The sequence below is a fragment of the Sminthopsis crassicaudata genome, chromosome 1 (assembly GCF_048593235.1).
Source record: "Sminthopsis crassicaudata isolate SCR6 chromosome 1, ASM4859323v1, whole genome shotgun sequence".
NCBI lineage: Eukaryota > Metazoa > Chordata > Mammalia > Dasyuromorphia > Dasyuridae > Sminthopsis > Sminthopsis crassicaudata.
In genome coordinates, this window is record NC_133617.1 from 6,619,861 (window position 1) to 6,643,242 (window position 23,382).

At 51.1% G+C, this 23,382-nt stretch overlaps 2 protein-coding genes across 5 annotated transcripts; one reads left to right on the top strand and one right to left on the bottom strand.

The window, feature by feature from the left end:
* LOC141550725 (KRAB domain-containing protein 5-like) lies at nucleotides 1-16,492 on the bottom strand. Of its 4 annotated transcripts, XM_074281786.1 has the most exons (5): nucleotides 16,215-16,373; nucleotides 15,234-15,360; nucleotides 7,112-7,186; nucleotides 2,541-2,712; nucleotides 1-2,197 (listed from the first exon to the last, which is right to left on the bottom strand). In XM_074281786.1, exons 1-5 carry the CDS (start codon nucleotides 16,248-16,250, stop codon nucleotides 1,312-1,314), a joined length of 1,296 nt encoding a protein of 431 aa, XP_074137887.1. In that variant the 5' UTR covers nucleotides 16,251-16,373; the 3' UTR covers nucleotides 1-1,311. The 4 variants fall into 4 exon arrangements, with proteins under 4 accessions (XP_074137887.1, XP_074137969.1, XP_074137807.1 ...); XM_074281868.1 differs by lacking the exon at nucleotides 15,234-15,360 and having other exon boundaries at nucleotides 16,215-16,361; XM_074281706.1 differs by lacking the exon at nucleotides 16,215-16,373 and having other exon boundaries at nucleotides 15,234-16,078.
* A 2,396-nt stretch (nucleotides 16,493-18,888) lies between these two features.
* LOC141551006 (uncharacterized) lies at nucleotides 18,889-21,144 on the top strand. The gene has a single exon (XM_074282246.1). It carries the CDS (start codon nucleotides 18,965-18,967, stop codon nucleotides 20,051-20,053), a length of 1,089 nt encoding a protein of 362 aa, XP_074138347.1. The 5' UTR covers nucleotides 18,889-18,964; the 3' UTR covers nucleotides 20,054-21,144.
* The last annotated feature ends 2,238 nt before the right edge of the window (nucleotides 21,145-23,382 follow it).

Here is a 23,382-nt window from a genome sequence, read left to right on the forward strand (position 1 = left end):
TGGAGATTTTCATTTACAAAATTTTATGAAAAAAATGCATATATTTGGATGACAGGATGAAAAACATTAACCTCAAGAATGAAATAAAGTATTTAATTATTATATTTGTGTACCTTTATGTCACTATTACTAGACTATAAGTTCCATTAGGGCAGGAATATGTGTCAATATGAAAATAAAGCATAGTGCTTTCCATATAACTGGTGAATAATGTGCATTTGTGGAATTTTTTATTATTAATAAAGATAACATGGATAACTAAGAATCTTACATATTAATTTCCTGGAATTACTGAGGCTGTACCATTTATGGTGATATTTACAAAGACAGTGACACCCCCCCACACACACACACACACTGGTGCTCCCTTTAATGACAATTCTGAAGGGACAGAAAAATCTTTATCATCATAAATATCCTCTTCCTTCAACTCTTCTGTCAGTCTCAAAAGTAATACGAGGAGAGCAGACATCCTATTGACAATAATATAACTAATGTTATTTATGGAAGTAAAAGGGGCCTATCATTGGCATGAACCAGCTGCTCCTGCTGACTCTCTCCCCCATCCTTTCTCTGATCCTCTTGTTTGTTTTTCATTGATACCCTAGTATCTTTAGGAGGGCTGAATGAAATTCCCAACAGAAAGAAAAAGGGGAAACTAAGAGAGTCCAGAACAGACTCTTGGAGAACACCCGATAGGAAGGGCCAGCAAAGAGGAGACAGGAGACATAGGTAAAAAGACAGGAGGAGAACCAAGTGTGAGATCTCCTAGGAAAAGAGAACAGGGAACCACAGGGGCTTTAAGAGTTAATGATTGTGCAGAATGAGAGGAAATAAAGGAGCGCCAAACAAGGGCCTTTTATTTGGTTGTCAGGTCACTGACAGGTCTCAGAGCAGCTTCAGAAGACCATTTGGAATACAAATCGGAGGAGGAAGGAAGAGGGGAGAGGAAGACACAAGAAAAGGACAGTTGTTTTTTATTGAAATCCTAGTTGAGACCTGATTATGTCCTGACTAATAATGTCCAGAGGCCTTAGGTCCTTTATATGTGAAATGAGGGGTTAAATTCAAAGGTCTGAGGTCCCCTTGAGCTCTACACATAGAATCCTATGATTTAGTGTTTTTAGAAAATTGGGAAAAAGCCAGGGGAGAGTGAGAGTGTGCAGATGCATTAGGGAAAGGAGGTCTGCACATGGAGAAGAGGACTAAAAGCAGTGGGGAGGACGATGCCCTCCAAGGCTGAGATCTGTGGTCCTGAGAATTACTTGATGAGCTGTAAATGTAGTGCTCTCCCTCATATCTTTTCAGTCTTTAGTTTTTAGGGTTTTTTAAAAAACATTTTTCTCTAGAGTGAATTCTCTGATGAAGAGTAAGTTTTGACCTTTGGCTAAAGACATCCCCACATTTATTACATTCGTACGGTTTCTCACCAATATGAATTCTCTGATGTAGAACAAGTTCTGACTTCCACCTGAAAGTCTTTCCACATTCTTTACATTCATAAGACTTTACTCTAGTATGAATTGTCTGATGCACATTAAAATGTGAACTCTGCCTGAAAGCCTTTCCACATTCATCACATTTATAAGGTTTTTCCCCAGTGTGAACTCTCTGGTGTACAGTAAGGCCCGCTCTGAAACTGAAGGCTTTCCCACATTCATCACATTCATAAGGTTTCTCTCCAGTGTGAATCCTCTGGTGCTGAGTAAGGTGTGAGTACCATTTGAAGACTTTCCAACAGTCACTGCATTCATAAGTTTTCTCGCCAGTGTGAATTCTCTGATGTACAATGAGTTGAGATCTTTGGCTGAAGACTTTCCCACATTCTTTACATTTATAACTTCTCTCTCCAGCATGAATTCTCTGGTGCTGAGTACACTGGGAACTCTGTGTGAACGCCTTTCCACATTCATTACATTCGTAAGGTTTCTCTCCGGTGTGGATTCTCTGATGCTGAGTAAGTCCTGTGGTCCATCTGAAAGCTTTCCCACATTCTTTACATTCATAAGGTTTCTCTCCAGTATGAATTCTCTGGTGTCCAACCAGGTGTGAGCGCTGGCTAAAGGTCTTCCCGCATTCATTACATCTGTAAGTTCTCACCGCTGTAAGAATTCTACAATGTGTAGCAAGTTCTAAGCCTCTAGGCGAAGCTTTCCCATATCTGTCACATTTATAGGATTTCTCTGTAGGAAGAATTCTGTGAGAAGTAATGGGAGAATTTTAGTTAAAAAAAAGTACCCACATCCATTATATAGTTTCTTTTAATGACATCATATGATAACAAATAGGGCATTATAATTTAAATCTTTCACGCATGCATTACCTTGGATATTACTTCCTGAAATAGATTCTGTTACTTTTACATAGGTCTATATAGACTCTGAAACTCCTGCTCTGGGGAAACACATTTATGGGAGAACTCTTTTCTACAATGTGGATCAAAGAAAAAGACTTGGCCCTAGATGGAAAATTAAGCTAAGTTTCTTTCTTTCATGGCCTCTCCCTTTATTAGGAAATTTCCTAGGAATATTTCTAGTTACCTAGATTGGATCTCTTCATCACGGTAGTTCCTTTTTAACCTGACATTAAGTTTTGAAGCTTTCTTCTGCTTGGAGAAACAGCAATGATCCTTTGTGAACTGTTCAGATGATTCTTCTGAAGAAGTGACAAGCTTAGAAAATGACTTCTTGGGTTCAGGAATAATCTCTGAATCTGTGGGAAGGAAAGTACCAAAAAAATCAAAACCCTTTTACCTTGACCAGGTAAAGGGCCATTTGCTGCTTATTTAGTTTCGTCTTCTTTCTCCTCCATCAAGAAATTATTGTCAAAGGCATAGGTTAAAAAAGACAAATAAGACAGCACCTTTTGTTTATCATATCATTTGTAATTTTTAAATATGGTTGTAATATTTTGTATTATAGTTTTAGTAATGCATTAATATTTCTTCCAATTTATAATGTGCGTGAAAGGCTGATAAAAGTTCTTATAGGCCAAAGCAAAACAAAGGGTTTCTATATTGTGAAAGTGTTAAATAGGCTACTGGCATTAGGTAACTTAATCTGGAATTTCAGATCCAGTAAGAACACCTACATCATTGAAAATAAAACTTCTTCTGTTCTTTTTTTAACCTCTTTCCAAAAACCATTACCCATAAACTCTAATGAGTTTCATTTCAAGCTTTTTGAAAACAGTGCCATGAAAACTTTGTAGATAATAGAAAAAAAGTAAAGGTTTATTTTGAAAACATTCGGGCTACTTTACTTAAGCTAAACTAATTATGAAATTTACATGCATTTGCATTCTTATTACTGCACAAAAGGTTTATGATTTATACATTTTGTCAATATGATAAAGATTTGAAAATGAGCATACATATTATTCTTATAATATTATATGACATATAGTAATAATAAATCACTAAGGAAAATGCATTATATTGATTAGTATATAGTACATATGCTCAAGCATCAGTTTGAGGTTCAATACTCTTAGGTTATTTTAATACAGTGAAATGCACATCCTCTATTCTCCCCATATTTAGTAAAGATAGAACTTTTTCCAAGAAGAAATAGGGCAAACTGGAAAGCTTATGAAATAAATGATTGGATTTTCTAAGTAAGCCATCATATCTTTTACTAAGAATAATGTCTTTATTTGTTAATGATTAGCAGATGTCCTTTCTTCCCCTCACAGTTTACTAACACAGCTATAGCTAATATTTTCAGCACTTTGTCAAATAATTAGAAAGGAAATACTTTTACTTCATTTCCTGTACAAACTGGGAAAGGTTTCAATATTCCTCTTTGAGAAGACTGCTGGCTCTTAGTTTTAGATACATATTTTTGATCATATTTAAGAATGAAAATTCCATTCTTATGCTTGGAGGGGAAGAGAGGTTTCATATAGTTTATTTTATTTTCAATGTCAAGTAATGTCATTGTCTGGTCTTTTTTCCATTATTTTCTTGATGCTGAAGAATCCTTGCATCTCTGATATAAATTCAACTTGATTATAATAATCATTAAAGAAACTAATCGAGAAGATTAAAAACTCCAACAAAATAGAACCCAAAATAAACACACAAAAATAATCGGCAGTTCTGTATGTCACTAACAACAAAAACAAGAAAGGGAAATGAAAGAGAGATCCAAATAATTAGAATAAGTACAAATTATCTGAGGAAAAGCTTAAGATAAAAAAGCAAATCTAACCTCTCTGAAATGAGACCAATGATGGGAATATAGCCATGAGATGCAGATCTTATTTAAAAGAGGTGAGAGAGGTCAAACAGGGAACGGGGTCTCCGTGTGTATTAAGAGAACTAACTACTGTAAAGTAGGTGCTATCACCCTCAGACAGACAGCAGTGGGGTTACTCTCAGGGTCACACAAGTGCTGGATCTGAACTTGCCCTCCTGGCTCTACGCCTGGCTCTCTGTCCCATGTATTTGCCGCCTCATAAAAGGAAATCCAGGAGAACTCGGAAGCATTTGGAAGATCAATGGAAAGAGAACACCTGAAATAACCTAGACAAGTGAGACAGAGAAAAGGCCTGGCTCAGTTGTGTGACCTCCTCCCCCTGGGGGGAGTCTGGCCACGAATGCTGGACAGGTGCCCATCTCCTTCTCTGGCTCACTTTACAGATGAGGAAACTGAGGCAAACAGGAGCAGGTGACCTGTCTAGGGTCCCACCGCTAGTGGTCCACAGCCTATGGCAGCCCCTAGCTGCCTGGCAGCACTGTATTCTGAAGTTCTCTCAGCTCAAAGACCGGAGGTTCATCCTTGGGTTTGTCTAAGAGATGGTTCATCCTTCAAAAAGGAGATAAAGGGGATGAGGAGCCCATTTCTGTGCATTAAAAAAATGATGGGAAATTTTATTTTGGACACAGTCTCACGAAACAGGAAGACCTGGTTCCTGGGGTGGACATAACGGGGAGCAGCAGGCAAGAGACAACTTCTGGCCCAGACTCTGACAGAAAGGGTGAAAGAACCTGTGAGCCTTCTGTGCAAGAAGCACAATTACGTGAGGGAAATCAGCCCTTTTAGCTGTCTAGGCAATGAAGACCTGAGAGGGTGAAAGCAAGGGCAGGCAATCCCAGATGACCACAGGCCTGTGTGCCTGCAGCGGGGCAAGGATGACTGCCCAGAGAAGAATCAATCCATTGGTTCCTTCACAACCACCAGAAGTATGTGATCCTCGGAGACTTGTCAGGGGCACCAAGAGGTTTGTTCAAGTCCACAATTACCCACGAGTCACAAGCAGTTCTTGAACTCTGGTCTCCCTGAACCCAGGTCTAGGTTCTATCCAGAGAAAAGCAAGAACTGAAAAACATGAAATAACATGGATATTTTGTCCTTGTTTGGAACCGATTCTCTTTTGAATTATTTCTTCCTTTTTGGTATTGTTATGTAGAAATGCTACTATAGATGAATTTGTTTTGTATCTTGCTATTTGGTGAAGTTAAAATCTTTCCTTGAGTTCCTTTCTTGATTTCCTCAGATTTTTTTTTTAAATAAACCATTATGCCATTAGCAAATATGCAGAAATGAATCCCTCTTTGCCTGTGTTTTTGCTTAGTATTTCTTTCCCTTTCCTTCTTCTTATTAGCAGGTCTAGAACTATGTTGAGTAATATCAAAGAAAGGAGCATTCTGGCTTTACTTACGAACTTACTGGGAAAAGGCCTAGTCTTTCCCCATTGCACATAAAGCTAGGTTTAGCATTAGCAACTTATTTTTAACCACATTTTAAAATTAAAAAGGTTCTTTTACGTCTTACCTGAAGGATTTTTTTGGAGGGGAGGTAGAGGCATAAATGACAGCAACTGGGAGGTTATTAAGGTCATTGGAAGGTCAAACTGAACACATCACTATTTTATAGAATGTTCTTAATGCCTAATCTTGCCTCCAACTTCATAATGTGTCACAAACGTGATGACAAAATCGTTTTTGTATGTCTTCCCCCAACCTGCACTCGGTGTTCTTCAACAGGCTTTTCCCACTGCTTTTCTGGTTTCTTGCCCTGTTAAGATTTTTTTTCCACATAACAAAGCTCCCCCAACTCTACTTTTTATCTCTATTTCTTGTGAATAAAGTAAATGCCTCCACAGCTCCACTGCAGTCATGGTCTTATTCCACAGGCTGAAAGGCCCTGAAGATCAGCTCTGCCTCTTGATGTTGGAACATCTGGTCATTTTACTGACTGCCCAGGCATCCCACGTGCTGACACCGGGTACCATTGGTTTGAGAAAGGATTCCACTCTGGGATGCTGTTTGTCTCGTGAGCTTTTGGATCGCTACAGCAGCAATTCATCTTCCCATAGTCCAGAATTTCTCGCTTTTCAGTTCTCTATTCTCGATGGTGAGTTTATTCAGCCTTTACTCCCTTTGTTACTATTTTCTTCACAGGCGAGCATCCGTTTATTAGCTCTTAGAGAACCACGCCCACCCACCTTTCTTATTTTTAAGTTGTTTTCCCCACTTACCTCGACTTACCAACTACCTTCCCTTTATTCCGGATATACCTCCTCCTTGGGTCCTTTTCTTCTTTCAGATCGAAGCTTGTTTGTCCTTCTTTAGTTCAAATCCACCCCCTTCAAGTTCTCCCAAATTTGTGCTTCCCCAATTCAGTCCCTGTTCTTCTGTACAACTCCCAAGCCTCCCGAGTCATCTGCATAGCTCCCTGCTCCTTACTCAGGTTCACACATTCATCCTCCTGCCCCACAGGTTTCTCCTGAAACCTGAAGTCAAAAGCCACCCAGGGACCCAGAGCCAGGCCCTCAAACGTGGAGATGGAGAAAGCAGAGTCAGAGCACAAACAATAAGTGGGACTAGGAAAAACAACCACAGCAACAAATCTTAACGTCCAGAAGAAAGAACAGGGCTCCCCAAAGAGCCCTTTGGCTATTATTGTTTGAGGGATACACACATGTGAGGAGAGGAAGGGGAGGGCAGGGAAGGGGGGCCATGATCAGTCCTAACTGAGGCACAATCGGGGGGGATGGGTCAGAAGGAGGCTGTCCTGCAGGGAAGAGGCGGCTCTGGGAAGGCCTCAGGCCTGGGAAGCTCTCAGCCTCCCCCCCCAATGACCAGCTGCTGGTCAGCATGACTCACCTGCACAGCGGCCCCGGGAGACAGCTTCCCTTCTCTCCAACTGGCAGATCACATCTGGCTTGGACATGGCCAGGCCTGTGCATTACAAAGACCTGGTCAGAGAACCCCCCAAAGCGCTGGATCCTGGTCCCTTCCCCTTCAGGGAAACACGCATGCAGCAATGGGCCCCGTGACTACAGAGGCTGTTCTAGATCTCTCCCCGAGGCAGGGGGCAATGGGCCCCTGGGACCACGGAGGCTGTTCTAGATCTCTCCCCGAGACAGGGGGCAATGGGCCCGTGGGGCCCCGGAGGCTGTTCTAGATCTCTCCCCGAGGCAGGGGGCAATGGCCCCTGTGGACCTCAGAGGCTGTTCTAGATCTCTCCCCGAGGCAGGGGGCAATGGCCCCCATGGGGCCCCGGAGGCTGTTCTAGATCTCTCCCCGAGGCAGGGGGCAATGGCCCCCGTGGGGCCCCGGGGACCTCGGAGGCTGTTCTAGATCTCTCCCCGAGACAGGGGGCAATGGCCCTCGTGGGGCCCCAGGACCTCGGAGGCTGTTCTAGATCTCTCCCCGAGGCAGGGGGCAATGGCCCCCGTGGGGCCTCGGAGACTGTTCTAGATCTCTCCCCGAGGCAGGGAGCAATGGCCCCGTGGGGCCCCGGGACCTCAGAGGCTGTTCTAGATCTCTCCCGGAGGCAGGGGGCAATGGCCCCCATGGGGTCCCGGGACCTCAGAGGCTGTTCTAGATCTCTCCCGGAGGCAGGGGGCAATGGCCCCCGTGGGGCCCCGGAGGCTGTTCTAGATCTCTCCCCGAGGCAGGGGGCAATGGCCCCGTGGGGCCCCGGGACCTAAGAGGCTGTTCTAGATCTCTCCCGGAGGCAGGGGGCAATGGGCCCCGTGGGGCCCCGGGACCTCAGAGGCTGTTCTAGATCTCTCCCCGAGGCAGGGGGCAATGGGCCCCGTGGACCTCAGAGGCTGTTCTAGATCTCTCCCCCAGGCAGGGGGCAATGGCCCCGTGGGGCCCCGGGACCTCAGAGGCTGTTCTAGATCTCTCCCCGAGGCAGGGGGCAATGGGCCCCGTGGACCTCAGAGGCTGTTCTAGATCTCTCCCCCAGGCAGGGGGCAATGGCCCCCGTGGGGCCCCGGGACCTCAGAGGCTGTTCTAGATCTCTCCCGGAGGCAGGGGGCAATGGCCCCGTGGGGCCCCGGGACCTCAGAGGCTGTTCTAGATCTCTCCCGGAGGCAGGAGGCAATGGCCCCGTGGGGCCCCGGAGGCTGTTCTAGATCTCTCCCCGCGGCAGGGGGCAATGGCCCCGTGGGGCCCCGGGACCTCAGAGGCTGTTCTAGATCTCTCCCGGAGGCAGGGGGCAATGGCCCCCGTGGGGTCCCGGAGGCTGTTCTAGATCTCTCCCCGAGGCAGGGGGCAATGGCCCCGTGGGGCCCCGGAGGCTGTTCTAGATCTCTCCCCGAGGCAGGGGGCAATGGCCCCGTGGGGCCCCGGGACCTCAGAGGCTGTTCTAGATCTCTCCCCGAGGCAGGGGGCAATGCCCCGTGGGGCCCCGGGACCTCAGAGGTTGTTCTAGATCTCTCCCCGAGGCAGGGGGCAATGGGCCCCGTGGGGCCCCGGAGGCTGTTCTAGATCTCTCCCCAAGGCAGGGGGCAATGGCCCCGGGACCTCAGAGGCTGTTCTAGATCTCTCCCCGAGGCAGGGGGCAATGGCCCCGTGGGGCCCCGGGACCTCAGAGGCTGTTCTAGATCTCTCCCCGAGGCAGGGGGCAATGGGCCCATGGGACCCCGGAGGTTGTTCTAGATCTCTCCCCGAGGCAGGGGGCAATGGCCCCCATGGACCTCAGAGGCTGTTCTAGATTTCTCCCCGAGGCAGGGGGCAATGGCCCCCATGGGGCCCCGGGACCTCAGAGGCTGTTCTAGATCTCTCCTGGAGGCAGGGGGCAATGGGCCCCGGGACCTCGGAGGCTGTTCTAGATCTCTCCCGGAGGCAGGGGGCAATGGCCCCGTGGGGCCCCAGGACCTCAGAGGCTGTTCTAGATCTCTCCCGGAGGCAGGGGGCAATGGCCCCCGTGGGGCCCCGGAGGCTGTTCTAGATCTCTCCCCGAGGCAGGGGGCAATGGCCCCGTGGGGCCCCGGGACCTCAGAGGCTGTTCTAGATCTCTCCTGGAGGCAGGGGGCAATGGCCCCGTGGGGCCCCGGGACCTCAGAGGCTGTTCTAGATCTCTCCTGGAGGCAGGGGGCAATGGCCCCGTGGGGCCCCGGGACCTCGGAGGCTGTTCTAGATCTCTCCCGGAGGCAGGGGGCAATGGCCCCCGTGGACCTCAGAGGCTGTTCTAGATCTCTCCCCGAGGCAGGGGGCAATGGCCCCGTGGGGCCCCGGGACCTCAGAGGCTGTTCTAGATCTCTCCTGGAGGCAGGGGGCAATGGCCCCGTGGGGCCCCGGGACCTCAGAGGCTGTTCTAGATCTCTCCCGGAGGCAGGGGGCAATGGCCCCGTGGGGCCCCCGGGACCTCGGAGGCTGTTCTAGATCTCTCCCGGAGGCAGGGGGCAATGGCCCCGTGGGGCCCCGGGACCTCAGAGGCTGTTCTAGATCTCTCCCGGAGGCAGGGGGCAATGGCCCCGTGGGGCCCCGGGACCTCAGAGGCTGTTCTAGATCTCTCCCGGAGGCAGGGGGCAATGGCCCCGTGGGGCCCCCGGGACCTCGGAGGCTGTTCTAGATCTCTCCCGGAGGCAGGGGGCAATGGCCCCGTGGGGCCCCGGGACCTCAGAGGCTGTTCTAGATCTCTCCCGGAGGCAGGGGGCAATGGCCCCCGTGGACCTCAGAGGCTGTTCTAGATCTCTCCCGGAGGCAGGGGGCAATGGCCCCGTGGGGCCCGGGACCTCGGAGGCTGTTCTAGATCTCTCCCGGAGGCAGGGGGCAATGGCCCCCGTGGGGTCCCGGAGGCTGTTCTAGATCTCTCCCCGAGGCAGGGGGCAATGGCCCCGTGACCTCAGAGGCTGTTCTAGATCTCTCCCGGAGGCAGGGGGCAATGGCCCCGTGGGGCCCCGGGACCTCAGAGGCTGTTCTAGATCTCTCCCGGAGGCAGGGGGCAATGGCCCCGGGGGCCCCCGGGACCTCAGAGGCTGTTCTAGATCTCTCCCCGAGGCAGGGGGCAATGGCCCCCGTGGACCTCAGAGGCTGTTCTAGATTTCTCCCTGAGGCAGGGGGCAATGGGCCCCGTGGACCTCAGAGGCTGTTCTAGATCTCTCCCGGAGGCAGGGGGCAATGGCCCCGTGGGGCCCCGGGACCTCAGAGGCTGTTCTAGATCTCTCCCCGAGGCAGGGGGCAATGGCCCCCGTGGACCTCAGAGGCTGTTCTAGATTTCTCCCCGAGGCAGGGGGCAATGGGCCCCGTGGACCTCAGAGGCTGTTCTAGATCTCTCCCCGAGGCAGGGGGCAATGGCCCCCGTGGACCTCAGAGGCTGTTCTAGATTTCTCCCCGAGGCAGGGGGCAATGGGCCCCGTGGACCTCAGAGGCTGTTCTAGATCTCTCCCGGAGGCAGGGGGCAATGGCCCCGTGGGGCCCCGGGACCTCAGAGGCTGTTCTAGATCTCTCCCCGAGGCAGGGGGCAATGGCCCCGTGGGGCCCCGGGACCTCAGAGGCTGTTCTAGATCTCTCCCGGAGGCAGGGGGCAATGGCCCCGGGGGCCCCCGGGACCTCAGAGGCTGTTCTAGATCTCTCCCCGAGGCAGGGGGCAATGGCCCCGTGGGGCCCCGGGACCTCAGAGGCTGTTCTAGATCTCTCCCCGAGGCAGGGGGCAATGGGCCCCGTGGACCTCAGAGGCTGTTCTAGATCTCTCCCCCAGGCAGGGGGCAATGGCCCCCGTGGGGCCCCGGGACCTCAGAGGCTGTTCTAGATCTCTCCCGGAGGCAGGGGGCAATGGCCCCGTGGGGCCCCGGGACCTCAGAGGCTGTTCTAGATCTCTCCCGGAGGCAGGAGGCAATGGCCCCGTGGGGCCCCGGAGGCTGTTCTAGATCTCTCCCCGCGGCAGGGGGCAATGGCCCCGTGGGGCCCCGGGACCTCAGAGGCTGTTCTAGATCTCTCCCGGAGGCAGGGGGCAATGGCCCCCGTGGGGTCCCGGAGGCTGTTCTAGATCTCTCCCCGAGGCAGGGGGCAATGGCCCCGTGGGGCCCCGGAGGCTGTTCTAGATCTCTCCCCGAGGCAGGGGGCAATGGCCCCGTGGGGCCCCGGGACCTCAGAGGCTGTTCTAGATCTCTCCCCGAGGCAGGGGGCAATGCCCCGTGGGGCCCCGGGACCTCAGAGGTTGTTCTAGATCTCTCCCCGAGGCAGGGGGCAATGGGCCCCGTGGGGCCCCGGAGGCTGTTCTAGATCTCTCCCCAAGGCAGGGGGCAATGGCCCCGGGACCTCAGAGGCTGTTCTAGATCTCTCCCCGAGGCAGGGGGCAATGGCCCCGTGGGGCCCCGGGACCTCAGAGGCTGTTCTAGATCTCTCCCCGAGGCAGGGGGCAATGGGCCCATGGGACCCCGGAGGTTGTTCTAGATCTCTCCCCGAGGCAGGGGGCAATGGCCCCCATGGACCTCAGAGGCTGTTCTAGATTTCTCCCCGAGGCAGGGGGCAATGGCCCCCATGGGGCCCCGGGACCTCAGAGGCTGTTCTAGATCTCTCCTGGAGGCAGGGGGCAATGGGCCCCGGGACCTCGGAGGCTGTTCTAGATCTCTCCCGGAGGCAGGGGGCAATGGCCCCGTGGGGCCCCAGGACCTCAGAGGCTGTTCTAGATCTCTCCCGGAGGCAGGGGGCAATGGCCCCCGTGGGGCCCCGGAGGCTGTTCTAGATCTCTCCCCGAGGCAGGGGGCAATGGCCCCGTGGGGCCCCGGGACCTCAGAGGCTGTTCTAGATCTCTCCTGGAGGCAGGGGGCAATGGCCCCGTGGGGCCCCGGGACCTCAGAGGCTGTTCTAGATCTCTCCTGGAGGCAGGGGGCAATGGCCCCGTGGGGCCCCGGGACCTCGGAGGCTGTTCTAGATCTCTCCCGGAGGCAGGGGGCAATGGCCCCCGTGGACCTCAGAGGCTGTTCTAGATCTCTCCCCGAGGCAGGGGGCAATGGCCCCGTGGGGCCCCGGGACCTCAGAGGCTGTTCTAGATCTCTCCTGGAGGCAGGGGGCAATGGCCCCGTGGGGCCCCGGGACCTCAGAGGCTGTTCTAGATCTCTCCCGGAGGCAGGGGGCAATGGCCCCGTGGGGCCCCCGGGACCTCGGAGGCTGTTCTAGATCTCTCCCGGAGGCAGGGGGCAATGGCCCCGTGGGGCCCCGGGACCTCAGAGGCTGTTCTAGATCTCTCCCGGAGGCAGGGGGCAATGGCCCCGTGGGGCCCCGGGACCTCAGAGGCTGTTCTAGATCTCTCCCGGAGGCAGGGGGCAATGGCCCCGTGGGGCCCCCGGGACCTCGGAGGCTGTTCTAGATCTCTCCCGGAGGCAGGGGGCAATGGCCCCGTGGGGCCCCGGGACCTCAAAGGCTGTTCTAGATCTCTCCCGGAGGCAGGGGGCAATGGCCCCGTGGGGCCCCGGGACCTCAGAGGCTGTTCTAGATCTCTCCCGGAGGCAGGGGGCAATGGCCCCCGTGGACCTCAGAGGCTGTTCTAGATCTCTCCCGGAGGCAGGGGGCAATGGCCCCGTGGGGCCCGGGACCTCGGAGGCTGTTCTAGATCTCTCCCGGAGGCAGGGGGCAATGGCCCCCGTGGGGTCCCGGAGGCTGTTCTAGATCTCTCCCCGAGGCAGGGGGCAATGGCCCCGTGACCTCAGAGGCTGTTCTAGATCTCTCCCGGAGGCAGGGGGCAATGGCCCCGTGGGGCCCCGGGACCTCAGAGGCTGTTCTAGATCTCTCCCGGAGGCAGGGGGCAATGGCCCCGGGGGCCCCCGGGACCTCAGAGGCTGTTCTAGATCTCTCCCCGAGGCAGGGGGCAATGGCCCCCGTGGACCTCAGAGGCTGTTCTAGATTTCTCCCTGAGGCAGGGGGCAATGGGCCCCGTGGACCTCAGAGGCTGTTCTAGATCTCTCCCGGAGGCAGGGGGCAATGGCCCCGTGGGGCCCCGGGACCTCAGAGGCTGTTCTAGATCTCTCCCCGAGGCAGGGGGCAATGGCCCCCGTGGACCTCAGAGGCTGTTCTAGATTTCTCCCCGAGGCAGGGGGCAATGGGCCCCGTGGACCTCAGAGGCTGTTCTAGATCTCTCCCCGAGGCAGGGGGCAATGGCCCCCGTGGACCTCAGAGGCTGTTCTAGATTTCTCCCCGAGGCAGGGGGCAATGGGCCCCGTGGACCTCAGAGGCTGTTCTAGATCTCTCCCGGAGGCAGGGGGCAATGGCCCCGTGGGGCCCCGGGACCTCAGAGGCTGTTCTAGATCTCTCCCCGAGGCAGGGGGCAATGGCCCCGTGGGGCCCCGGGACCTCAGAGGCTGTTCTAGATCTCTCCCGGAGGCAGGGGGCAATGGCCCCGGGGGCCCCCGGGACCTCAGAGGCTGTTCTAGATCTCTCCCCGAGGCAGGGGGCAATGGCCCCCGTGGACCTCAGAGGCTGTTCTAGATTTCTCCCTGAGGCAGGGGGCAATGGGCCCCGTGGACCTCAGAGGCTGTTCTAGATCTCTCCCGGAGGCAGGGGGCAATGGCCCCGTGGGGCCCCGGGACCTCAGAGGCTGTTCTAGATCTCTCCCCGAGGCAGGGGGCAATGGCCCCCGTGGACCTCAGAGGCTGTTCTAGATTTCTCCCCGAGGCAGGGGGCAATGGGCCCCGTGGACCTCAGAGGCTGTTCTAGATCTCTCCCCGAGGCAGGGGGCAATGGCCCCCGTGGACCTCAGAGGCTGTTCTAGATTTCTCCCTGAGGCAGGGGGCAATGGCCCCGGGGGCCCCCGGGACCTCAGAGGCTGTTCTAGATCTCTCCCCGAGGCAGGGGGCAATGGCCCCCGTGGACCTCAGAGGCTGTTCTAGATTTCTCCCTGAGGCAGGGGGCAATGGGCCCCGTGGACCTCAGAGGCTGTTCTAGATCTCTCCCGGAGGCAGGGGGCAATGGCCCCGTGGGGCCCCGTGGACCTCAGAGGCTGTTCTAGATCTCTCCCCGAGGCAGGGGGCAATGGCCCCCGTGGACCTCAGAGGCTGTTCTAGATTTCTCCCTGAGGCAGGGGGCAATGGCCCCGGGGGCCCCCGGGACCTCAGAGGCTGTTCTAGATCTCTCCCCGAGGCAGGGGGCAATGGCCCCCGTGGACCTCAGAGGCTGTTCTAGATTTCTCCCTGAGGCAGGGGGCAATGGGCCCCGTGGACCTCAGAGGCTGTTCTAGATCTCTCCCGGAGGCAGGGGGCAATGGCCCCGTGGGGCCCCGGGACCTCAGAGGCTGTTCTAGATCTCTCCCCGAGGCAGGGGGCAATGGCCCCCGTGGACCTCAGAGGCTGTTCTAGATTTCTCCCCGAGGCAGGGGGCAATGGGCCCCGTGGACCTCAGAGGCTGTTCTAGATCTCTCCCGGAGGCAGGGGGCAATGGCCCCGTGGGGCCCCGGGACCTCAGAGGCTGTTCTAGATCTCTCCCCGAGGCAGGGGGCAATGGGCCCCGTGGACCTCAGAGGCTGTTCTAGATCTCTCCCGGAGGCAGGGGGCAATGGCCCCGTGGGGCCCCGGGACCTCAGAGGCTGTTCTAGATCTCTCCCCGAGGCAGGGGGCAATGGGCCCCGTGGACCTCAGAGGCTGTTCTAGATTTCTCCCCGAGGCAGGGGGCAATGGGCCCCGTGGACCTCAGAGGCTGTTCTAGTTCTCTCCCCGAGGCAGGGGGCAATGGGCCCCGTGGACCTCAGAGGCTGTTCTAGATCTCTCCCGGAGGCAGGGGGCAATGGCCCCCGTGGGGCCCCAGAGGCTGTTCTAGATCTCTCCCCGAGGCAGGGGGCAATGACCCCGCGGGCTGGGCTAGAGCCTGATGCTTTGACCCCATCCCTGCTAAGAGCAGGGAGACTGTGGATGTATTGGAGCTGTCTGGGACAAGGAGGGAGGCCGGGCCGGGGAACACCCGGGTGAGCGAGGAGCCTCTCCAGGCCACGGGGGTCGGAGTTCTGGTCTCTGGATGCCAGGGGCAGCTGGCACGTGGGGGGGGAGCCCGAGCCCCTCACCCAGGCAGAGCAGGTTCCCGTAGTTCTCCAGCGTCACCTCCCGGTACAGCTGCTTCTGGGAAGGGCTCAGGCGCCCCCACTCCTCCCGGGAGAAGTGCACGGCCACGTCCTGGAAGGTCACCGATCCCTGAAAGAACCAACACGTGGTGCCCCCGGGCCGGGAGGCTTCGGAAGGAGCACTTCCGCTTGGGAAGGAGTACTTCCGGGGCTCCTTAGGAGGGCAGTGCTCCAAGGCACCCATTTTCTGAGCACCTACTGTGTGCGGAGCTGGATCTGAGCCCCCGGGAAAGTGAGGAGCGGGTCATTCCCGCCTGGAAACCGGCCCTTGTGCTTCCCGGAGGCGTCTGGGAAGCGGGCCCTGCGCAGGCTCAGCAGCAGACCGCCGAGTCCCAGACACCCGAGGGGCGTCCGAGGGGAGCTGAGGCCGCGGGACGGCCGGGGGAGGGGGGGGTCAGTGAGTCCGTCAGAAGCCGGGCGGCCGGGAGGGGGGGGCGGGGGCTCAGCTGCAGGAGGTGCCCGTCCACGCTGGCCGAGCCCCCTCTGCCCACCAGCCCCACAGGGCCTGACACAAGATGGCGCCGTCCCTCCTCCCCTCCCCCCAGCGCTCCTGACCAGGACGCTTTAAGCCCTTAGACAGAAACCCTTCAGTCCTCAGGAGAGCCGGGAAAATGGCAGACCAGACACGGCCAGGAAGCAGCCGCCACACTGTCAGTCACCCTCTCCTCCCCAGGCTCTCTGGGGGCTCCCAGGACCCCTCCCCTCCGCGGGGGCAGCGGGGCAGACCTCGCGCATGTCACCCTCTTACCCGCCTCATTCTGGCTAAGCTAAACCCCTGAGGGGGCGGGGCGGGGGCGGGGGGGGGTGTTCCCTCGGACTTCAGGAGTCTGACACTTCCCCAGTCGAAGATTCCCCCCCCCCCCCCCAGCGAGTTCGGCAGGGCGTCCTTCTCTTCCCCCTCCCCCCTCCCCCCCACGGGCTCACCTGCAGGACAGCGGCCGCGGCGGGTCCGGGGGCCATGCTCCGGGCTGAGCCCTCGGGAGGCAGGACAGAGTCCGGGCGGGCTCCCCCCCACCGCGGGCCACTCCCAGCCCCCTGCGGCTCCAGGTCACCCGCGGCCCAGCCGGGCAGAGCTTCGCCCCGCCTCCTGATTGGCTCTCCGCCCTCACCGCCTCCTCCCGCTGGCCAATAGTCGCATCCTCTTCAATAGGAGCTGAGGGGTAGGGTTTAGCTGTGCGCCAGAGGGAGAGGAAATGACGGCATCGGCCTGCGCTCCTCGCGCAGCTCCAAGGGATTCCTGCAAAGCCTTCTGGGAATCGTAGTTCGTGGAGTTGACCGCTTCTGTCCACACCCGAGTGTTGTCAGTTCTTGCCCACGGCAGGAATCCTCTCCCAGGTGTCCTCCCCGTGGGTCCCGCTGACCCGGAAACGACTCCCAGCATCTGTCGGGTCTCAGGACCTCCCTGCCAACTCTCAGTTTCTGGTCACCTTCAGGCCTCCCCTCCCCCCAATCAGGCGTCTATCCCCCCCATCTCCACCTGCGCTCCCGTTTCCTTTCTGTCCAGACTCACCCCATTTCTACCTCCCCCATTTCCTTCTCTGTTCCCCTCCCCCCTCTTACCCCACGCCTTCTCCTTCCCGGCATCCTTCACTTCCCCCAGCTAACGGATGAACTGGAGGGAATCGGCAGAGGGATGGTACCGAACCAGAAAGTTCTGCAAAATTACGTGGTCAGAAAGTCCCCACTTTGTCCCAACGTTCAGGATCTAGCGATTTGCACTCAACGGATGTCTCCAGCTTGGGATACCCTGATCCCCGGCAGTGCAGGGAGCACCAGCCTCCCCTCCTGACATGTTAGAGGCCCTGGGGGAGCACATCCGCATTTGGGTTTAGGGGTCGGGCCTTCGAGGCCCCGGGAGGAGTGGGGGCGCCTGAGCCCTTCCCAGAAGCAGCTGTACCGGGAGGTGGGGCTGGAGCGTCCCTCCTTGTCCCAGACAGCCCGAATGCATCCAGTCTCCCTGCTCTTAGCAGGGACGGGGTCAAAGAATCCCATGGCCCCCTGCCTCGGGGAGAGATCTAGAACAGCCTCCGAGGTCCCGGGGGCCATTGCGGGCATGCCGTGTTTCCCAGAAGGGGAAGGGACCAGGATCCAGTGCTTTGGGGGGGTTCTCTGACCCAGGTCTTTTTTTTTTTTTCCTTTTAATAGTTTTTATTTGCCAGGTGTGTGCATGGGTAATTGTGTAGCACCGACAGTTGCGAAGCCTTTTGTTTCAACTTTTCCCCTCCTCCCCGCCCCCCAAATGGCAGGCCGACCAATACATGTTACATATGTTAGAGTATAAATTAAATACAATATATGTATACGTGTCCAAACAGTTGGTTTGCTGTACAAAAAGAGTCGGACTTTGAAACAGTGTACAATTAGCCTGTGAAGGAAATCAGAAATGCAGGCGGACAAAAATAGAGGGATTGGAAATGCTATGTAGCCATTCATAGTCATCTCCCAGAGTTCTCTCTCTGGGTGTAGCTGGTTCAGTTCATTCCTGCTCTATTGGAACTGATCTGGTTCATCTCATTGTTGGTGATGGCTGTGACCGTCAGAATTGATCCTCATACAGTATTGTTGTTGAGGTGTATAATGATCTCCTGGTCCTGCTCACTTCACTCAGCAGCAGTTCATGTGAGTCCCTCCAGCCCTTTCTGAATGACCCAGGTCTTTTCAATGCACAGGCCTGGCCATGTCCAAGCCAGATGTGATCTGCCAGTTGGAGAGAAGGGAAGCTGTCCCCTGGGGCCGCTGTGCAGGTGAGTCATGGTGACCAGCAGCTGGTCATTGTGGGGGGAGGCTGAGAGCTTCCCAGGCCTGAGGCCTTCCCAGAGCCGCCTCTTCCCTGTAGGACAGCCTTCTTCTGACCCATCTCCCCCCTTGTCCCTCAGGACTGAAACTTTTTTTTTTTTTTTTTTTTTTTTGCAACAGCCATATTTATATATATATATATTTATTTACATATATATATATATATATATATATATATATATATATATATATATATATATATATATATATATATATATATATATATATATGAAAAACTGCGAACAATTACATTTTGAGCATTATGGATACTTGACTACAAAGAAGAATGCTGTCTGCTTCCAAAGTAAGAACTGACAAAAAAAATTAAAATGAGGATGGTGTGTGTGTGTGTGTGTGAAATGGTGGCCTTTTCTGATGCAGGGGGAAGAGAGAAGGAGGGAAAGTTTGGAACTTACAATGTAACAAAAAAAAAAAAAAAAAAGGAAAAAATAATAAACATGGTAGAATCTTGAGTCAAGGGCCAATCATTTTTCCTAGTAGAGAGTAATTTATAAGAGAATCTTGGTAAAAATGATACCTAGAAAGTTTCGGAGTCTGTTCAGAGATCTATGGAATTGCAGCAGAATCTCTCAACTTATTTTCTACAAGAGTGAATGTGTGAAATAGTTATTGAAATTCAGACCCAACTAAATATTATAGGATACATACTTAAAACTTGTGATGAGAAATCTTTTAACTACATTTCAGCCATTATTTCCCTTTACAGAATTTACACTGGAGAGAAATCTTACACATGTAATAAATGTGGGAAAACCTATCAGAGTTCACAAATTATTGTACATCATAAAATTCATTCTGGAGAGAAACCTTATGAATGTAATGAATGTGGAAAGGACTTCAAACAGATCATAGAGCTTATGCTGCATCAGAGATTTCATACTGGACAAAAACATTATAAAAGTAACGTATGTGGAAAGGTCTTCAACCAGATGACAGATCTTACTCTACATCAAAGAAATATGCACACTGGAGAAAAACCTTATAAATGTAAGGAATATGGGAAAGCTTTTCGAGGGAGCTCACAACTCACTCTGCATCAGAGAATTCATACTGCAGAGAAGCCTTATGAATGTCTTGAATGCGGGAAAGCTTTCACCCAGAATTCACAACTTATTCGACATCAAAGAGTTCATACTGGAGAGAAATCTTATGAGTGTAATGAATGTGGGAAAGCCTTCCCTTGGATAACACATCTTACATTGCATCAGAGAATTCACACTGGAGAGAAAACTTATAAATGTAAGGAATATGGGAAGGCATTTCGAAGGAGTACAGGACTCACTGATCATCAGAGAATTCACACTGAGAAAAAACCTTATAAACGTAATGAATGTAGCAAGGCTTTCAACTGGATCACGGAGCTTATTAGGCATCAGAGAATTCATACTGGAGAAAAACCTTTTGAATGTAATGAATGTGGGAAGACCTTCACACAAATCACAGATCTTACTCGACATCAGAGAATTCATACTGGTGAGAAACCTTATGAATGCAGTAAATGTGGAAAGGCTTTCCATGGAAGTTCTCAGCTTACTAGACATCGGAGAGTTCATGCTGGAGAGAAACTTTATGAATCTAAGGTCTATAAAAAGGTATTTCGTGAGAATGAACTATTTACCATATATCATAGAATTCATAATGGAGAAAAACTTCAAAACTGCCACAAGTGTGGCAAGGCCTCCAACCAAGACTTAGAACTTATTCTGCATCAGAGAATTCATAGCAAAGTCAAACCTTATGAATGCAATGAATGTAGGAATGTTTTTAGTCACTTCACAATATTTACTCATCAGAGAATTCATGCTGGAGAGCAATTTTTTGAATGTAATGATTGTGGGAAGGCAGTTATATGTTTTTCAGACTTTGCTAAACACCAAGTTTACACTGGAGAAAAATCTTATGAATGTAACAAATGTACATTTTGTGGCAGTTCACAGATTTCTTGACATCAGAGAGTTCACACTGTGGAAAGAATGCAAGAAAGATCTTCCTCAGAGCACACAACTTAATATCACCTAATTCCTACTAAGTAATAGCCTTTGATTGGTAAAGCCTTACAAAGAAAATGGATTAAAAAATATTATCCAAAGCATGTGCTGAAATTTAGAGAAACTGAATTGAGGAGAAACCCTATTGGTGAAAAGACTCCATGTACAACTATCCACAATGGCTTTTCCTTCTCTCCTTAAGTTCCCAAGCACTCCCCTTCTTTTCTCTCACATTGAGACTTATAATTGTTCATTGAGAATATTGTAATCTGAGGAGAGCTTCCTCTTCCAAACTCCCTCTAACATTCTCAGTCATTACCTGCTTTCTTCTACTCTGAGGAAGTCATCCTTTGTTAAAAATGTAAAATTCTGCATTATGTACTTTATCCAGTCCTTTTGTGCTTATTTAGGTCCTAACTTGAACATCCATTTCCTCATTTATGCATCTTTAATTTGTCTACCTCCACTAGTTTCTTTTTAGCTTCCTCTAAAAATGCTTAGGCTTCATAGTACTTTCCTTCCACATTGGTCACTCCCCCATAAGGGCTATGTCTAGCTTTCTTCCTTGTTTTCCCCTCCCTGAATCTTTAGATTTATAGCCCTTTTCCTCTGGAAAAATTCAGGCATTTTATGTTTTTCTTTATTCATTTCCTTTCAATTCTGTATGTGATGCCATCATACCCCTCCTTCTGCCCTTATTCTTCTTCCCCTTTTATTCCTTTTTCAGAATTCAGGCCTTTCCCCCCCCTTTCAATCTTTTAAATTTACTTTTCCTCTTTAGGGCTGCTTGTCTTTTTTTCAACCCTTTAAATTGAGAGTTACTAGTGGTTTTGTTCTTGGCCTTCTTCCCTCCCAGCTTTTGAGAATTTTTTCTTTTTAAACCTGCTAATAGGAGAACTAAGATGTTATTTACAACAATTTCTATGAAGTTATAAGAACAGAAGGTAAGAATAGAAAGAAAGGACTGTTGAATTTTAGCAATAGTAAGTTTCATTCTATGAATAGCCACCTTTAACTTTTAGAAAATTTTGGTAGGGCCAGGAAAAATATACGACTGCAATAATGTAAATAAAAAGAAAAAACTTGCACAATTGTAATGATCAAGCTTGACCCTTTATATTAAAAAAAAACTCATTTCACCAGAAGTGATTAAAAAGAACAACAATTTGATAGAGTCGGGATATAATTGATAGCTTCAATTATATCTTCGGAGGTGTCTCTCTTCATTAGTCTTTTGTCAAACATTTATCAAGGATATACTATGTGCCAGGCACTGTGCTTGGTACTGGGAGAAAATTAGTAATTCTGTGGAAGATGGTTTGAAGAGGGAAAAGATTTGAGTTGTGGGCCCCTGCAGGAAGTGCTTTCAGGAGTCCTGCTGAGAGATGACCAGTGAAGACAGTCTCTGAAAGCAAGCATGATTTCATGAATGGGCCAGGTCATCCTCCGTTCATTCCTTTCCCACCTACCCTCCACCTCCCACAAAGACTGGTCAATGCTTTAAACTTTAGTACAATGTTTGACAAGTCTCATGCTTGCTGAACCAGGTGGAGAAATGTATTTGATACTAGTGCAGTTGGGTGGTTTGGAGCTGATGAATGACGATCTGTCAACTTACAGGGAGATTCTTGATGGAATGCCCATGGAATCTGTTAGCTTTATCTTTTTATTGAAAGCTTTTTTCGTTAGTGATGTGGATCAAGGCATAAGTAGCCTTCAAGAGAAATGTACATAGGACCCAAAGCTTAGAGGGAGGGGTGGTATGGATTAACTCAGATTGAATGAGTCAAGATCCAGAAAGACTTTGACAGGTGGAAGCCCTGGTCCAAATCTCATGAGGAGAGCTCTAATAGATACAAGAGTTAAAGGGTTCTTTAAATGATCAAAAATATCTTCTTTGACACCCCTAAAATTGGCTGTCCAGCTCATGCTTGAAGACTTCCAATGAGATCCTTCCACATTCAACATCGTTTACCTCTCATAATTTCCATCAGGAGATCTAATTAGCCTGTCCAGGGCTTAAACAATTCCTCTTTTGCATTATGCTTCGAGTTCTCAAAGTTTCATTTTGCAAAAGCTAGATGGGCCAAATAGCATGGATTTAGTTAGCAATTAAGATTGGGGAAGAAAGCTTAGAAACTAATTCTACAAATCTTAGAAGTGCTAAAATGGCTAAAAACAATCTTTTAAAGTGTACATATCAGTAAAAGCTCATAAGCTGGGTTTTGAAGACAATCCTTACTATGTCTAGAGAAATCAGTGTATCTTTTGGAGACCTACAGCTGAGAATATAATTTTACAACATGAGTTTTATTTTTATTATACCAAATGTGAAGATAAAACCAAAAAGATCAAATTGATATTGACAAGGGGGATAGGTATTAAAATATAAGTAGGGATACTATCTACTTTGATGATACTGTCTAGGGGCAGTTTGGTTAGGTTGAAGAATATATAAACACACAGAAGTAGTGATAGGCTAAGGCAATTTTACAGCATTATTGCATAGGTATCTGGGGATGAGACTAAATTGGGAAGAAATGAGACAGGATATTATTTGATATTTTCAAGTATAAATTCTAAGAAGACCCTTTTGGGAAGTTCAATATATTTGTTTCTACAAAAACTACAAATTAAACAATTTAACTTGAAATTGGTTATTTGAAATTTCAAAATTTGAAATTTGACATGTACTTGTCATCTAGGGGCTCTAATTTTGAGAAAATAATCCTTTCATGAATATACATTTGGAAGAGGGGAAAAAAGCCAATCTTTCAAACTAGGCCTAGCTTCATTAAACCAGAGTCAAAATAACAAGCCTGATTATATAGGTTCAAGGAACCTGTTACCTGCTTTGGGCTCAGCCAGTCTAAATATACTTGTTAGTGATTTTAGGAAGTATTAGTAATTTTTATAAGTTAACCTAGGGGGTTATAAATATTCTACAAAGATAAAAGACTCAGGAGTATATGAAGTTGGTTTATTTGTAGAACCTAATCCACACAGATTCAGGATAAAAAATAAAAAGCTCTTTCCTGCAGTGCAGGGTCCCTCCCATTCCCACCTTTCACCCCCAATTGACTGGGGATGATGAAATTAAAGGATTTCTTGGTCCTTCTGTTGAATGTTCTTCCTTGACATGTTCTCCCTCCCTCATCATACAGCCCAGTTTTTAAAAATGGCAGAAAACTCCTTGGGGAGTAGGTTATTAACCCATTTAAAAAAAAGTCATCTCAATGTGAGTGCATATGCTTAATCAGCTCAGTGTTTCAGTATCATGTTTTATA

Coding starts and splice junctions, on each gene's coding strand:
- LOC141550725 (XM_074281706.1), bottom strand. CDS start 15,474: ATGGGTGCCTTGGAGCACTGCCCTCCTAAGGAGCCCCGGAAGTACTCC. Junction 2,713..7,111: donor CTCCCGGGGCCGCTGTGCAG/GTGAGTCATGCT, acceptor TCCTTCCCACAG/ATTCAGAGATTATTCCTGAA. Junction 2,198..2,540: donor GATGAAGAGATCCAATCTAG/GTAACTAGAAAT, acceptor TACTTCTCACAG/AATTCTTCCTACAGAGAAAT.
- LOC141551006 (XM_074282246.1), top strand. CDS start 18,965: ATGCTGCATCAGAGATTTCATACTGGACAAAAACATTATAAAAGTAAC.